Below are 15,071 nucleotides of genomic sequence, written 5' to 3'. Positions count from 1 at the left end.
CCCAGTTATGTCAGGGCCCTGGAGGCCTGGCATCCAAGGTTGGCCCATTATCCAGCAGCCTCAGTCATCAGCGATGAGCACCATGAGGGCAGGGATGAGGGAGCAGGTGCCAGGCGATGTGTGGAGGGCTGTGGCAGGGGCACATCACCTGCAGCCCAGCCCAGGGAAAGCAGGCCCCTGGGGACCAGGCAGTGTTCAAGAGCAGGGTGCCATTCCCAGGGGACCTAGGGGCTGGGTGGGGAGTCAGCCTTACCTGCGCAGGGGCCTGGCAGTTCCGAGGTACCACACTGATAGGTGGGGAGGGGGCTTGGGGAGCTCTGCAGGGGCCTGGCAGCTGCCCCAGGCCTGGGCTCTGGGAAGGGGTCTTGGAAAGACGCCCTCGTGGATGGGAAGCTGAGCAGGTAGTGGGACTTCCTGCTTCAGCTGGGGTGGGCTCCAGAGCAGGGCAGGCCAGAGCACGGAAGAGAGAGGGGTCCACAGGCCCAGTCCAGAGGATCCAGGAGGGCCGAGGCCAAGGAAATGATGCAAGGACAGCTGGTGACAGCTGGTTCTCCCCAATGGAATATGGCGGCCCCGCCAAGAGGCCTTCGGACCTACACAGGGCCGTCCCCAGCCCCATCCAAGCCAAGCCAGGCATTCACTAATCAAGGCAAGGAAATTACCAGTCTTACTAGTTTTACCACTTATTCATCATATCCTCAGGAATGCAGTTAAAGCCCATCATTCTAAATAAAAGGATTCCCAAACCTTGGATTTCTCTGGTTATCTTAAAGAATCGTGTAAATATTTTAAGCTGTTTTAATTTGAAAAGTAAGTTTACTATTCACTTTGTTATAAAGCAGAAACTAACCATTGTAAAGCAATTATACTCCAATAAAGATGTTTTAAAATAAATAAATAAATAAGTTTACTAGTGACAGGAAGGTTTAGACGCATCTCTCCCAACCTATACTTGTAGCAAGAGTCAGGCAGCTCAGTGTGTGCTTATGTTAACATGACCTTTATGTAGATGGAGAAGTTAGCGTTGTCTGGTCCGAGCCTGTCAGCATTTGCATTATGCACTTATTTTAGTGTTTAAATCTTAGCAAAATGTTTTTGGCTGTGCCCAGTGTATGTCCATACACAGAGGCCCTCAGTTGACCCATGGGATGTTAATGCTTACCACCTTTATTCAATTTCCATTCTTCCACAAGATTATAGTAGACGTCTGCTTTTTTAATAGGATTTTCCATAGCTACACAGTCATTTTCTTTTTGTAATCACTGCTCTGTTTTTCATCTTTTCTTATTTTAGTTATTTTCTTGACTTCTAAATTACTGTGTAGAATTCTAGATATACAAAGAGAACTTTTTTTTAAACATCTTTATTGCTTTTCAATGTTTTGTTAGTTTCTGCTGTACAAAGAGAACTTTTGTAATGAGCGTTTCTTAACATCCTAAAGTTGGAAATCAGTAGAAGGGTGGAAATGTTAGGGAAGAAAGTGACGTAAGCCAAGTAGAGCCCTCCCAGCAGGATTCACCACCCTTCGGGTAACAGTGCCAGGCCTGCTACCCCTGAGTGACCAAGGTTTCTGGGGCTCCCCCCTCCTGTACCAGGGGTCCCTCTCTAAGACGGAGCTTCTGCTGTCTGGCCTGGCCCTAGGCAGCTGGTCTTGTGCAGAAATGACCTCAGTGATCTCGGGGCCTAAACTGTCCATGGGGAGGTTATGGATGTTCTCATCTCACTGTTCACCAGGCACAGATTTCCATGCAGATCAGCCATTTCCATCAGCCTCCAGCTTCATTTGCTGGTGCTCCCGTGCACTGGCCCTGGTGAAACTTTCTCTTAGATCTTCTGAGGTTAATCACCAGAACCAAGGTCTTTCCCACTCAGGTGCCCCCATACCTTTCCCCCAGGTCCTTGCCCTCCTCCTGTCCTGAGCACCATGACTTTGCGGGGATGCCTGTTATGTGCTATGATGCATGTAAGATGCCATCTTGTTTGTCCTTCTCTGGTGCACTTCTAAATGGCCCGTCCTCACTGACATATACCCCTTCAGGTACATGCCTACATCATCAGCCACCTGAAGAAGGAGATGCCAAGTGTATTTGGAAAAGAAAACAAGAAGAGAGAGCTTATCAGCAGGTTGCCAGAAATCTACACTCAGCTGCAGCGAGAATACCAGATTTCTTCAGGGGACTTCCCCGAGGTCAAGGCAATGCAGGTACCGAGGCCCATCACAGTGTCACCAATGGGGGTGGAGGGGCACTGCCACCTTGTCCGGCTGGTTGCTGGGTACACATTTGGGTTTCATGGTTTAGAATGGAGGGGAACACGGTCAATTCGTCTTCCTAGTAATACATGATAATAGGCTCCTGTGAATAAAGCAGAAATTGCTTGCTTCCTGAAACATTTAAACAAAAAGGGAGACACTTCAAGAAGTAAATTAAGCTCACCTGAAAAAAATCCTATGAACAGCTCCCTCAGGCTGCGTTCAAGGTTGTTTTCACACGGAAGTGACACCTGTTTTTCAGAATCCCAGAACCTTAAGGGAATTAGAGCTGAGAGTGACCTTGGAGGTCACTTTCAGGGGCCTCCTGAAGCCGGCCCTCCCCTGCGCTGCCCTGCGCTGTGGGATTACGCGCTCAGGCAGCGCTGCTGCTGCTGTGGGCTCAGTCAGAGGCCGTGGCGGGCTGTGGCCACGGCGGGAGTTCACTAGACACAGCGGGCTGTGCTTACTGAAGAGTGTGCTTAAAGGTCAGCTTCGGGCAGCCTTTGGCCTAATTTCAGAGTCTCCCTGAGATGTGTCTGGGCAGCCCCAGGTGACCCCGGGTGGGTGCTGCCACCCTGGCCTGACCCGTGTGTCCACCTCCCCGCCGTGGTGTTAGGTGACCATTGATTTCTATGCTGACCATGTCCTCCCGAGCGAGGCCGCCTCATCTGGCTCCTCAGAGAGCCTGACCGACCATCTCCTTGTCCGGTGCGAGGCCCCGTCTGCCCTGGAGGCCACAGTCCTCTCTGGAAAGCAGGCAACACAACTCAGATGCCTGCGGCCACCAGCCAGAAGTAACTCAAACAAGTGAGGCAGGCGGGCCACGCCAAAGGAAACTGGGGTGCCCCCTCCGACCACCTCTTGTTTTCTCACATTTGGTAGAGATGTGGGTCCTGAGAAACATGTCTCTACCAGGAAGAAAACAATTCTGCAAGTGCAGTGAGTGAGAACTTGCGGGGCGCACGGTGGGGGCAGATTGGGGAGCGTGTGCCCTGCCCCCCTCGGTGGGGAGGCCCCATCCTGCCCAGTGGTCGCTGCCCTGTGGGAGTGCAGGCCTGGATATTTCACGAGAAGCTGGAGATCTGGATTTGTATGTAAAGTCCCCTGGTTTTCAAATTTTGGCTCAGAATTTCAAAGAATCTACACGGGCCAAAGAGAGTGTACAGCATACTGGCTGCACCCTGGAGACTCTGGGCCTGTGAGCTGCCAACCTGCCTAGGATGGGGATGGGGGGGGCTTTGAGGGGGAGGTTCAGGGAGGAGGAAGCACAAGCGCAGAGGCAAGATCAGGCCGCAGGAGGGGAAGCATCGATCCTAAGGGGTTTGTTAATGTAAACTCTCTGTATATAAAGTACACACTGAAATAGGAGTGGGTTACACTTACCGCTGTGATGCCTGGGATCAGGGTGAATGCATCTGGTATATACGATCTAGTCAAATATGATTTAGTCGGCTTAAAAAAATACATAGAAACACTTTTTTTTTAGAAGTAAAGTTGATGTTCCTGTACTCAGAGGATGAATTGGATTTTTCTCTGGTCACAAGATGGCTAATTTGAGGGCTCCTGGGGCCTCTTCCTGAGCAGGCTCTGCTTTCACACCCTTGGGTTATGCCCTGCACCCCGTGACCAAACTGAAGGACAACTGTTTCCTGGCATCCTTCAGATACTTTGGAAGGGAAATTGGTTTCCTGACTGAAATGAAAGCTGTGAGTAAATACACAGTGCTCACGATGGCCTGATGGGACGTCTGTGACTCATTGGCCTCCCTTGATGCCCGACCCACAAGGTGCGGCTCCCGAGACCTGAAGTCTCCCTGACAGGCCTCCCCTGCCCATCTCCGGGGAGCTCCTGAACGGAGGGAGCAAACTCTGTGACCAGAGCTACTCCTGACCATGCTAGCCTGGGCCTGGCAGGTCAGAGGGCATCCAGGCCTCTCAGAGCTGGTCACAGGGGCAATCCCTCACCTCAGGTCTCGGGAGCAGCCTTGGCCCATGTAGCCGGGCAGTACAGGAAGGGCCTGAACCTTCACTGGGAACCCTGTGGTTAGGCGCTGCACCAGGCACCTTGGCCCCTTCATTGGACTCCTGGGTGCCCTGAGACTGGGAACAGGAGTCCTACCTGACGGGTGTCTACCATCAACACAGTTCTGCCATCATCTGTGTTCATTTATGCATTCACCTAAGAATAGTAATTAAGTCTACTATGGCCAGGCACTGTTCTAGGCCCCTGGAATAAATCATTGAACAAGCAGCAAAAGTAAAACTCCTTGCCCCTACAGAGGTCCATTCTGGGTTACAGGCTTTGCTGCTATGACTGTAACTGGCAGTGACGTTTTGGCAGCAAAGCCCCTTGTTGGGACATGTGCTCCTTGTTACAGCGTAAGTTTCTCTGTGCTTTGGTATAATTAATTTACTCAGTGTCTTATTTAGTGTCTCCCATACAAGGCTGTAATTCCATGAAGCCAGTGACCCATGTCCTGTTCTTGGCCATATCCCCAGCCCCTGGGGTGTCGCAGGCACTCAGTTAATACGTGTTGAGTAGGTTAATTAATAAGTTAGTGTATGTTTATATCGTAGCAGGCTCTAGGGTAATGAGTTTCTCAGACCCTGACCTAGGGCTGACTCCCACAGGGCTTATAGACCAGTGGTTTCTGGAGCAAACCCCTGGAAGCTGGCTGAGGATTCTTCCTTGGGAAGCCGGCCAGGCCCTGATCATACCACCCCAGTCCTTTCAGGGAATCCCCAGGGAGCAAGGCAGGCCTGGAGCCCAGAGGGTGTGCTTACTACTTCAAGCTAGTTTGCTGTCACCCAGGAAGCTCTGGGGGTTCCTGGTGTGGGTCAAGGCCTCCATCATCCCTGAGTCTGTTGAGCATCTGACATCTTCCCCACCCAACACAGGCATTCAGCCTTACTGTGTCTGGCACAGCGGCAGGGGCAGAAGCTTAGAGATGACTTGATTATGATCTTTGCACATCCCAGGATCTCACGGCGAGCTCACCAGGGCCGGCTTTAAGTCTCTGCTCTCCAAGCTGGTCAGGGTGACTCTTCACCGTAGCAAAGAGCCAGTTGTATTTTGCAGGCTTTTGCCTGGTGCTGGGGGAGGCCCATGACCTGCTGGTGCATCTGCCTGTGTCAGCCCTACACCACTGGGGAGGGAATCTGCTTTGCTGCGCTGACGTGTCCGTGCTGCAGAATGAGGGGACACTAGCAAGGCCGCCTTGATTGCTGACGCAGTCGTCCTCCTTGGAGAACTAGGCCGCCGCAGCTGAGGAGCTGGCAACATTTCAACAGCAGAGGGCGGCAGAGCCATCCGCATCCGCTCAGACCCTCCCAGTGGATTCAAAAACAGCTTCTGGTACAGGCTGGGAGTGAGCAGGCAAGGGAGAGCCCAGAAGAGGCTAGGCTGGGATTGACCTTTGTCTCTTGGGGGGGAATTCCAGGATCCCGGGCTTGGTGGCTTTGATGGATACAGTTGTTGATGGGTAACTCTTTAAATTCTCCAGTGTGTGTTCATCCCAATAAAAAGTTTTGGAGTCACGCTGGTGGAGGTCAGGGATGGTGTGGTTTAACTTGGACCCCACCCCCCCGGCCAGGGCTGGGCAGGCGAGCGCCACACAGATGAGAGTGTAGGGCTTCCTTCCTATGTGCCCTCCGGGGCGGGAACGGCTGCTGCCGCGGCTTCCTGCCCACCCCTGCAAATACGTGGCCGTTTCCCCCTGGCCAGTTTTCCAGAGGTTTGCAGTCTGAATCCATGTCCCCCTGCAGGCGGGTGGAAAGTTTGGGTGGGCACCGCCCTCATTTGTACACTTGGCCGGACACAGAGGCTCTGTGTGTGCCCAGAGCTCAGGCTCATTCATGAGGAAAGAGGGTAGGTGTTCATGCACCCAGGGGAATCCAGACTTGTTTACCCCAGCAGCACTGGGATTTTTGTGTGGGCTGCCTGCTCTCCTCCTCCTGGGCTTTCTCTTCTCAGTTCCCTTGGCTGACCGAGGTGCCGGCAGCAGGACCCCAAAGTGTTAGCAGCATTGTTTGGTGCTGATGTTGGGATGACGTGCAGGTGACTGTGGTCTGTCAGTGAGGATGGAGGACATGAAAACTGGAATGTACCTTAGAAACCAGGCCTGTGCTACCCCACCACTCTGAGCTGAGCTCAGGCCGAGTGCTAGGTGGCAGCCCAGGCCAGCCTGCTTTGACAGCCACAGAGTTGGCTACTGAGAAGAGTGGTGGGGGCACCTCTCCAAGATATGTCAGGCTGTTTTGCTTTCCGCTCTGTCCTCTCCACCATCTAAAGCTCAGGGCTCCACTTCAGAATAACAGCCTAGAATGTCTGCCCTGCCAGCACACCCTAGAGACCACAATTTTGATTCTCCATTGGAAACGACCTGAATTTCCAATTACGTGGACAGGGTAAATGAGGAAAGGCCCAGCTATACAGTTCAATATCATGTAGTTATTGAGAATAAGTTTATCTATTTTATATATATTAATGTGTATCTGTTAATCCCATTCTCCTAATTTATCCCTCTCCCTTCTTCCCCTTTGGTAATCATAAGTTTGTTTTCTGTATCTTGAGTCTGTTTCTGTTTTGCAATTAAGTTCATTTGTATTATTTTTTAGGTTCCACAAATAAGTGATATCATATGGTATTTGTCTTTCTCTGTCTGACTTACTTCATTTAGTATAATAATCTCGAGGTCCATCCATGTTGCTGCCAATAGCAATATTTCATTCCTTTCTGTGGCTGAGTAACAGGTTTTTACTGTGTAGCACAGGGAACTATATCATATCTTGTAATAACCTATAATGGAAAAGAAACTGAAAAAGTATATGTATATATACACCATTGTAAAGCAGTTATACTCCAATAAAGATGTTAAAAAAAAGTATATGTATATATAAAACCAAATCACTTTATATTTATATAAAACTGAATCAATGTGCTGTATACCTGAAACTAACACAATATTGTAAATCAACCATACTTCAATTTAAAAATTAAATCAAATTTTAAAAAATTTTTAAAGGTTATGTAAAAATTGATACCATGGGAAGCTGTGATACATTATTTCTTTAAAATGCAGGTTGTTACATAGTGTGATCTTATTTCAGTTAAAGAGTGTGTGTGTGCACGTGTGTGTGTATGTTTGTAAAAATGGCTATAAACGTATGCCCAAAAATGTTAGCAAAAGTCATTGCTGGGTGATGGTATTATAAGTGATTTAAGATTTTTATTTTTTTTTATTTTTTATTTTATTTTATTTTATTTTTTGTTTTTTTTAATATTTTACCTTTTTTTTTTTAATTTTACACTATTTATTTATTTATTTATTTTTGGCTGTGTTGGGTCTTTGTTTCTGTGCAAGGGCTTTCTCTAGTTGTGGCGAGTGGGGGCCACTCTTCATCGCGGTGCGCGGGCCTCTCACTATCGCGGCCTCTCTTGTTGCAGAGCACAGGCTCCAGACGCACGCAGGCTCAGTAGTTGTGGCTCACGGGCTTAGTTGCTCCGCGGCATGTGGGATCTTCCCAGACCAGGGCTCGAACCCGTGTCCCCTGCGTTGGCAGGCAGATTCTCAACCACTGCGCCACCAGTGAAGCCCCAAGATTTTTATTTTTGTTTACTAGTTTTTTCCCCAACTTTTTACAAGCAAAGTGTAATATTTATGGTAGCACAAAGTTTTTGTTTTTTCTTAACTCCCTGTCCCATTACTTCTGTCCAGAACAGTCAGGTCTGAGGGGAATGTGAAAGCTGTTTCCCTTGAGAGCTTCCCTGTCTCATCTCCAGAAAACTGCACACCTGGCTGTCCCCTCTCTGACCCTCTAGGATTGTCCAAACAGAAATACTTCATGTAGAGTCCATATAAAAACTGCCATACCTGGAATTCTCTGAGTTTGTTTGGCAAAACTACTATTGAAGACATTTTCACTAGATCTTTGAGGCCCCTTATAAAATTCCCTAAGTGACTTCTACAGTTCAGGGCCAGAGAAGGTTTGTCTTTCTTGTGATGAACAGGTGGTTTCTCCCCTCCGACTATGAGGTGTGACCCCACCAGCTCCCCAGCCAGGGCAGCTGAGGAGTGTAGCTTTTCTCAGCCTTCATTATCTGATGTGATGATTCCCCTCCTCTTCCTTTCAATTACTTGGCTTTTCCCTTTGTTAATGACTTTCTTCTATTTCATGTTATCATTGTTTCACTGTAAACTAAGTCAAGCCCTTTTTGAAATATAAGCTCCCTGAAGGCAGAGACTGTGGTTTTTCATATTTATATCCCAGAACAGGGCCTGGCACATAACAAATGGTCAGTAAATGTTGGATGGATGGATGGAAGGAAGAAAGGGTAACCAAGGCAGGAAGGACTATTTCTACAGAGCCATCCACAGAGCCTCTGTGGCATCTACAGCTGGCTCCCATCCTGGCCAGGCAATTGCCACGTCCCCTAGGGCCGTCTGCAAACCCTGTGCTCTGTCTGCTCCTGCCAGCTCTCCTGGGAGATGCAGCCGAGACCTGCCCTGACCATGCTAGTACTACTCAGCTCTATTGGCTGCATTTATACTTGCCCTTCCCATCCCTACTCCTCTCTCTCTTTCCAGTTTCAACTTGTACCTATTTGTACCCTAAACTACATTTTTTTAACTGATCAACATCATCTTTAAATAATCATTTTACCTAAATAAGTTCTACTGACAGCTCTGTCGCAGCTTCATGTTACAGCACAAAGAGGCTAGTCGAGCGGCAGGAGGCATGGGCTCTGGTCTTGACTCCGCCAGGACACCCCTTGTGCTCTCTGTAAAATGGGGTTATTAATACCTGCCCTTCCTGACTCCCAGCCAGCATTGTTGTGAAAATCAACTGAAGTATGTAAGGTATGTAACATACTTTAAAAGATAAAATAGTAGATCTCTAGAGTGCTTTTTTAAAAAAAGACAGGGTGAAGGAATTTTGTCTCAAAGCCCTAGGGGATTACCGTCCCTCATGCCACTGCCAGCCCAGATTAGCTACCGTAGGAAAATGTTGCATCTCATGCATCTTGTCTCTTGTTCCAAAAGCCACTCCTATGTCTGGTGGGTTCGGATGTGGGGACCCCACCAAAGAGAGAGAGCTCTGGACAGACCAGAGCATGGGCTGCCTGCTTTAAGGGAGCATTCGTCCCCTCCAGCCATCCCTCTCCTCATTTGCTTCCTGCAGGGAGGACGTTAACCAAATCTGTGGTTTCTCCTTTTCCAGGAACAGCTTGAGAGCTATGACTTCACCAAATTCCACTCGCTGAAGCCCAAGCTGATCGAGGCCGTGGACAACATGCTGAGCAACAAGATCTCGTCCCTGATGAGCCTCATCAGCCAGGAGGAGACGAGCATGCCCACGCAGCTGGTGCAGGGCGGTGCCTTCGACGGCACGGCCGAGGGCCCCTTCAACCAGGGCTACGGGGAGGGCGCCAAGGAGGGCGCCGATGAGGAGGAGTGGGTTGTGGCCAAAGACAAGCCTGTCTACGATGAGCTCTTCTACACTCTGTCGCCCATCAACGGCAAGATATCGGGCGTCAACGCCAAGAAGGAGATGGTGACCTCCAAGCTGCCCAACAGCGTCCTGGGCAAGATCTGGAAGCTGGCCGACTGTGACTGCGACGGCATGCTGGACGAGGAGGAGTTTGCACTGGCCAAGCACCTCATCAAGATCAAGCTCGATGGCTACGAGCTGCCCAACAGCCTGCCCCTGCACCTCGTGCCGCCCTCCCACAGGAAATCCTTGCCGAAGGCCGACTGAGGGGCAGGCCGCACACAGGGAGGGCGGTGTGGGGCTAGAATCGGGGGGCCTGGGCTGGAGGCCCACGCTGCCACTGACTCACTGAGCGATCCTGGGCGAGTCACTGCCCTCTCTGTGCCTCGGTTTCCCCATCTGTAGAACGGGGAGGGCAGACACTGGACACTAGATGAGATCCTTTCACCTTAAAATTCCCAGAGTTTCTATTAAAATATTGGGGGGAGGGGGTGGATACGGGGATGGAAGGGTTGAGAAGAAAGGGAAATCGTCCAAGGAGTCCTCCAAAGCCTGGAGAAGCCCAGATGTGGAATCCCAGGAGCCACGGGGTGTCAGCTGGGGGCTCTGCTGGGCTTCACTGGACTGTCCATCATTTTGAACCTGGCTGTCCCTCAGAGGGCACCAGGAAGCAGCAAAGATGAGCTTATTTATTTTGCCTCTTGCTCTATTTAGAGTGAAAAAAAAAAAAAAAACACCTGAGAAGATTTCTGTTCTCTCCAAATTGTCTACCAAAGAGAAGACTGCTGCCCCAGCTTTGAGAGGAGGACGCACCGTGTCTGCACGTCCCCGTCCCTTCTGTAGGCCCGCAGAGCCCGCGGCCAGGCCGCAAGGAGCATCCGTCCCAGCGCCTGCTGGCCGGCCCTCCCAGGGCTCCCCCAGCCTTGGGGCCTTCCCAGCGAAGTTGTATTTGGTTAGAAATTTGGAACTCACAACCTTTATTAACCCCTGGCAAGAGTTCTAGTATTCATTTCAAGTCACGTTGAAATCTGAAGATTAGCTTTACTTGTCTGGCAATAGGTTGCAGCAAAGTTTATCATACTTAAACTAGAGTAAGAAAAGAGGTGGTTCTCCCCAGTCGTCAGTTAGCGTGGTTACACGTCCTCAAGGCTCCTTGGTCAATGGCAGGATTTAAATCCAGAAAAAACATGGCTTGGTGCGGGCACTGTCCTGGCCCTGTGGCCACAGAGGGGATGGGGGGCCAGCCCAAGCTGGCTGTCAGATAGAAGAGGTCAGTCTACTAGCGTTAGACACTATTTTTATAAAAAATAGGCATTTTTATTATGACTAGTTTTTTAAATATAGTTTCTATATAAAGGATAAAGGCCTTTATACAGAAACAAGATGCAATCTTTCATATAAAGCCTTTTCTTCAGAAGACTGTGTGGTTCATAACCATGAATGCCTCACGAGGTAGGATTTGGGCCCTTACCTGTACATCAGCTCCTGATGTTCCCTCCCTGGGTGCCCTGTGTGAACCTCTCTGGACCACTTGCCCAAATGCCTGTGTCCAGGGGAGATCACCTTCCCAACTATGTGGGCTGCAGCTGGGGGACGCAGGTGCCTTTCACCATTATTTATGCACTAAGAGAGAGGTGATATTTCATCACTGTTGTGATGGCTGCATAGCCTGGGACCCTGCCGGCACCAAAAATGAATGAAATCCAAACAGTCACTACCAAAGTCTTCCAAAAAACTCTTTTTTTTTTTTTTTTTTTTCTGGTGTCACTTGCGACATCAGGGGCAGAACAGCAGACTTAAGAAAATGTTTATTTTAGAGAAGCATTTATCCAGATGCCAGCCCTCACACTCCCTAGCTTACTTTCTACATAATTTAGTTTTAAGAGAAATAAAGACACAACATGGTTTTAGTCTTAATGAGTACTTTTAAATTAATTAGACACATAGAAAAGACATTTGTAATCCCAGTACTGTAATCTGAGCAGATAGTTCTGTGAATGCACGAGGACCACACAGGCGTGCAAGCACAGTGGATCCAGCAGAGGGCAAGATTGAGAGAGGAGGAGAGAGAGTTCATTTGTCCAAAGGTATAGAGATGCCGCGGTTAGATGATTTCCATTCACAATCACCTTGCTTCTTTAACTCTGCTCAGTTGTCATATATAAAGATAAATATATACACGTATGTCACAAGAGTATGTATTTTGGCCACTTGTTAATGTGTAGATACGTACATATGGCCGAGTTTTGTCTATATGTGGATGTAGAGGAATACTGTTTCAGAGGAGCCGCAGAGGAGGTTTCTGGTTCTACGTGGATGGAAACACCTCACGGGTGATCCCCACCCCACCCGCCATGAGCTCTGGCGGGAGAACATCTGGCAGCTGAATGCTGAGAAAAAAGGAAGCAAAAGGAAGTCACATGTCCATTTTTCTCAATATTGTCTCTTAAAACCTGAAGTCACCCATCGTAAATAGTCGATTGGAAAGAAAAACACTGGAAGACGTTAGGGATGGCGGCCAAGCGAGGAGCCATGTCGTCCCAGGACCCGCACAGAGTTCCCTGAGTCTGTGCCCAAAACACCCGTTATCCCCTGACCCCGTGCAGCAGGGCCGGGAACACAGAGCCCTTGGGATCTGGGCACCTTGACCGACCGTATTGTCCTCCCTGCACCACCCCACTGTCCAAGTACCCCCTCCGCAGAGTGCTCACGGATGGGGCGGGGGGCGTGGAAGTAGGTAAACTCCAGAACTCTAAAACTATCTTCATGCTCTCCATGATTTCACAGAAGAAAACCTAAGAATCTTGAATCTATTTTCTGTACAGCACACGGCATCGCACAACACAAACGTCTGCAGTCTTGAGTTTAGGGGGAAAAAAATGAAAACTTCTGCCAACTCCTCCCGAAGTCGACTTCCAAACTGTGAGCCTGCTGGTGAGGCCCTCCTGAACCCGTCTGTACAGAAGCGTTGCACTGAGACCTGCCGAGAACCCCCAGCTCTGCGGCCACACGCTCATGTCCAACCCGCTTGGCGTCCTACGTGGATTCTTTCCTCGTCACACACACTTGGATGACCTGAGTTGGGGCTGCTCTTCTGTGGGGAGGGCCAGGCATTCAGTCGGCTTTCACTTCTCCAGGGCTGGAGTGGCTTCTCCGGAACGCTTGTCATCGTGCAGCAATAATGCCTGGATTGGGGGCTGTGACTCCTCCCACAGAGCTGTGGGCCTTAAGGAGTTGGATTCTTATTCCATCTCATGGGACTGGTGTCCAGGTGGGTCAGAGAGCATGTGAGGAGAACCCAAATGCCTCGTGCTCTCCCCCAACCGCTGCCCGCCTTACAAGACCGCAGGAGAGGCTTCAGCAGAGCCCTGGCCCCACTGCCCCGACCACGGTCCTTCGCTATGTCTGCTGGGTCTCGGGGAGCCGCCCCTGCACCACACTGGGAATGTCTTGTACTGGAGCCTGCCGCCTAGGATGGGGTTTAACCACCAGAGTCATGGCCTGACAGCCACCACCAGAACCTTCCCGCTTTATGGCTACACTCCTTCTTGATGCTCAGAACAATACCCTGGACAGGTTGCCTTGGAGATAAGGAAAGCATTTAAGGAGGCACTGTTTATTTCCTCCATGGAATGTGGCAGAGAAATAACTTTCTTAGGACAGATAACCACTGAGTTTTTCCAGGTAAACACGGGCAGAATCTAAGAGTGTACCAGGCGACGTGTCAATTAGCCAATGCAATTAATACACAATGCTTCTGTTTTTTTGTAATCTTGTTTAGAAATGTCAAAAAAAGACACCGTCTACTGATCAATAAACTTCTGAAAAAAATCACTACTTTTTTCCCATTGGCTCTGGTTTTTCAGTTGACTGTGTGCCAGCTGTCTCGGGAATAAAGCAGGGATCCCTTGGATCCCTTCTGAAACGAGGCAGAGGAGTTAAGGGGAGGGTGTGCCCCTTTGCACGCCATCCCTGTGACCCCTGACTCTTCCTGCATCTTCTCTGGGTGGTAGACTCGGGCTTCTTCAGCAGGAAAGCAGTTCCATCCACTGTGGGCAGAGACCAGGTTTGGGAGCAGGCCCCAAGGGAGGCTCACACCCCAACTGAGAGTGACTGGAAACCAAGAATGGAGGGGACCATGGAGGAGATCCTTCCGAGGCTGAGGACAGGGCATCACTGAGCACTCACAGGAGATGGCCTCTGTCCGGTGCTGAGGCAGGCCCGAGCACCTGAGGGTGCAGTGGTGCTAGGGTGCAGCCCCTGGCTGGCTGGCACTGCTCCTGCCTCTTGCCATGCCTCACAGGTCTGGACCACCCATAGTAGACGTCTGGAGTTTTCACACTTGCACCCATCTACCCTTTTGGTGATCCAGACCTGGAATTTCCTTTGCAGGCCACTCTCCACTTCCCCACCCTCAATCTGAGGCATGAGGTTTGGGGAGATAGACCCCACCCCTTCTTTCCAGGGTGGGTCCTGATTGTCTTGAGCCAATTAGAGTATTTCATCTGCCTGGTCACAGAAATTGTTCAGGAATGGACATGTGTCTATGAGAGCCAGGCCCCTCAGACTTCTGTTCCAACTCTTGGGAGAGATGTTCTCTCTTTTCTGAACCATGCAGTGCGAAGAAGTGAGCCTATTGATGCAACAATATAAATAGCATTGAGAGAAGTGCCCAGAGGTGCTGGAAGCAGAGGAGTGAGGTTAGGCTGACAGCAACCACCCTGTGGAGCGTGAAGATGAAGAAGGCATTGAGAAAGACTAAGGGAATCCACACCTGTGGTGGCATCATTTGAGCTGCTGGATCAAACCTTACCTGAAGTCCTCCTCCTGCCAGACTTTTCAGTTATGTGGACCAGTACATTCCCTTTATATCATTTAAAGCCATTTGACCTGAAATTTCAGTTACTTGCAACACAAATATTCCAGAACTGTACTGACCAGCAGGGATTCTCATTTCAACAGGGGCTGCTATCAGTCAAGGCACAAGAGGAGCTGATCCTGGCAGCATGTGCAGTGGCTTTACTGCAGTTGAACTAGGGAGAAAGAAGAGCAGTTCCGTAGCCCTGCTCAGCAACCTCAAATATAACCACCTCTGTTGAGATCTGTGTACAAAGTGTCATGCAGCTCCATCCTGATCTCTGTTGGTCACATCACATGGGATGCCCTGGGCCAAGGCTCTTAACAGGAGCTGAAACAAGCTTACAGAGGTGGGAGGTGGGAGGACTTTCTAGAAGGAGCAGGATTTTAACTGGGGCTGATATGATTGGAGAATGTGGACGGTGGGGAGTAGAGGCGCATTCTCATTCTAAGCTGAGAGAACCACTGATGTT

General features: G+C 49.8%; 1 protein-coding gene across 1 annotated transcript in view; it reads left to right on the top strand.

Annotated features, from left to right (window-relative positions):
* The window catches only part of EHD4 (EH domain containing 4), a 92,885-nt gene extending 79,310 nt beyond the window's left edge, over nucleotides 1-13,575 (top strand). Inside the window, exons 5-6 of the mRNA XM_082453108.1 lie at nucleotides 2,039-2,203; nucleotides 9,472-13,575. Coding sequence (XP_082309234.1) covers nucleotides 2,039-2,203; nucleotides 9,472-10,008 — 702 coding nt within the window. The 3' untranslated portion in view covers nucleotides 10,009-13,575. The remainder of the gene's footprint in view (nucleotides 1-2,038; nucleotides 2,204-9,471) is intronic.
* Nucleotides 13,576-15,071: the final 1,496 nt, after the last annotated feature.

The sequence above is a fragment of the Balaenoptera physalus genome, assembly GCF_965194825.1.
Source record: "Balaenoptera physalus genome assembly, chromosome: 2".
In the NCBI taxonomy this organism is placed as follows: domain Eukaryota; kingdom Metazoa; phylum Chordata; class Mammalia; order Artiodactyla; family Balaenopteridae; genus Balaenoptera; species Balaenoptera physalus.
The sequence above is the reverse complement of the archived record's forward strand: the minus strand, read 5'-3'. Positions and strand labels throughout refer to the sequence as shown.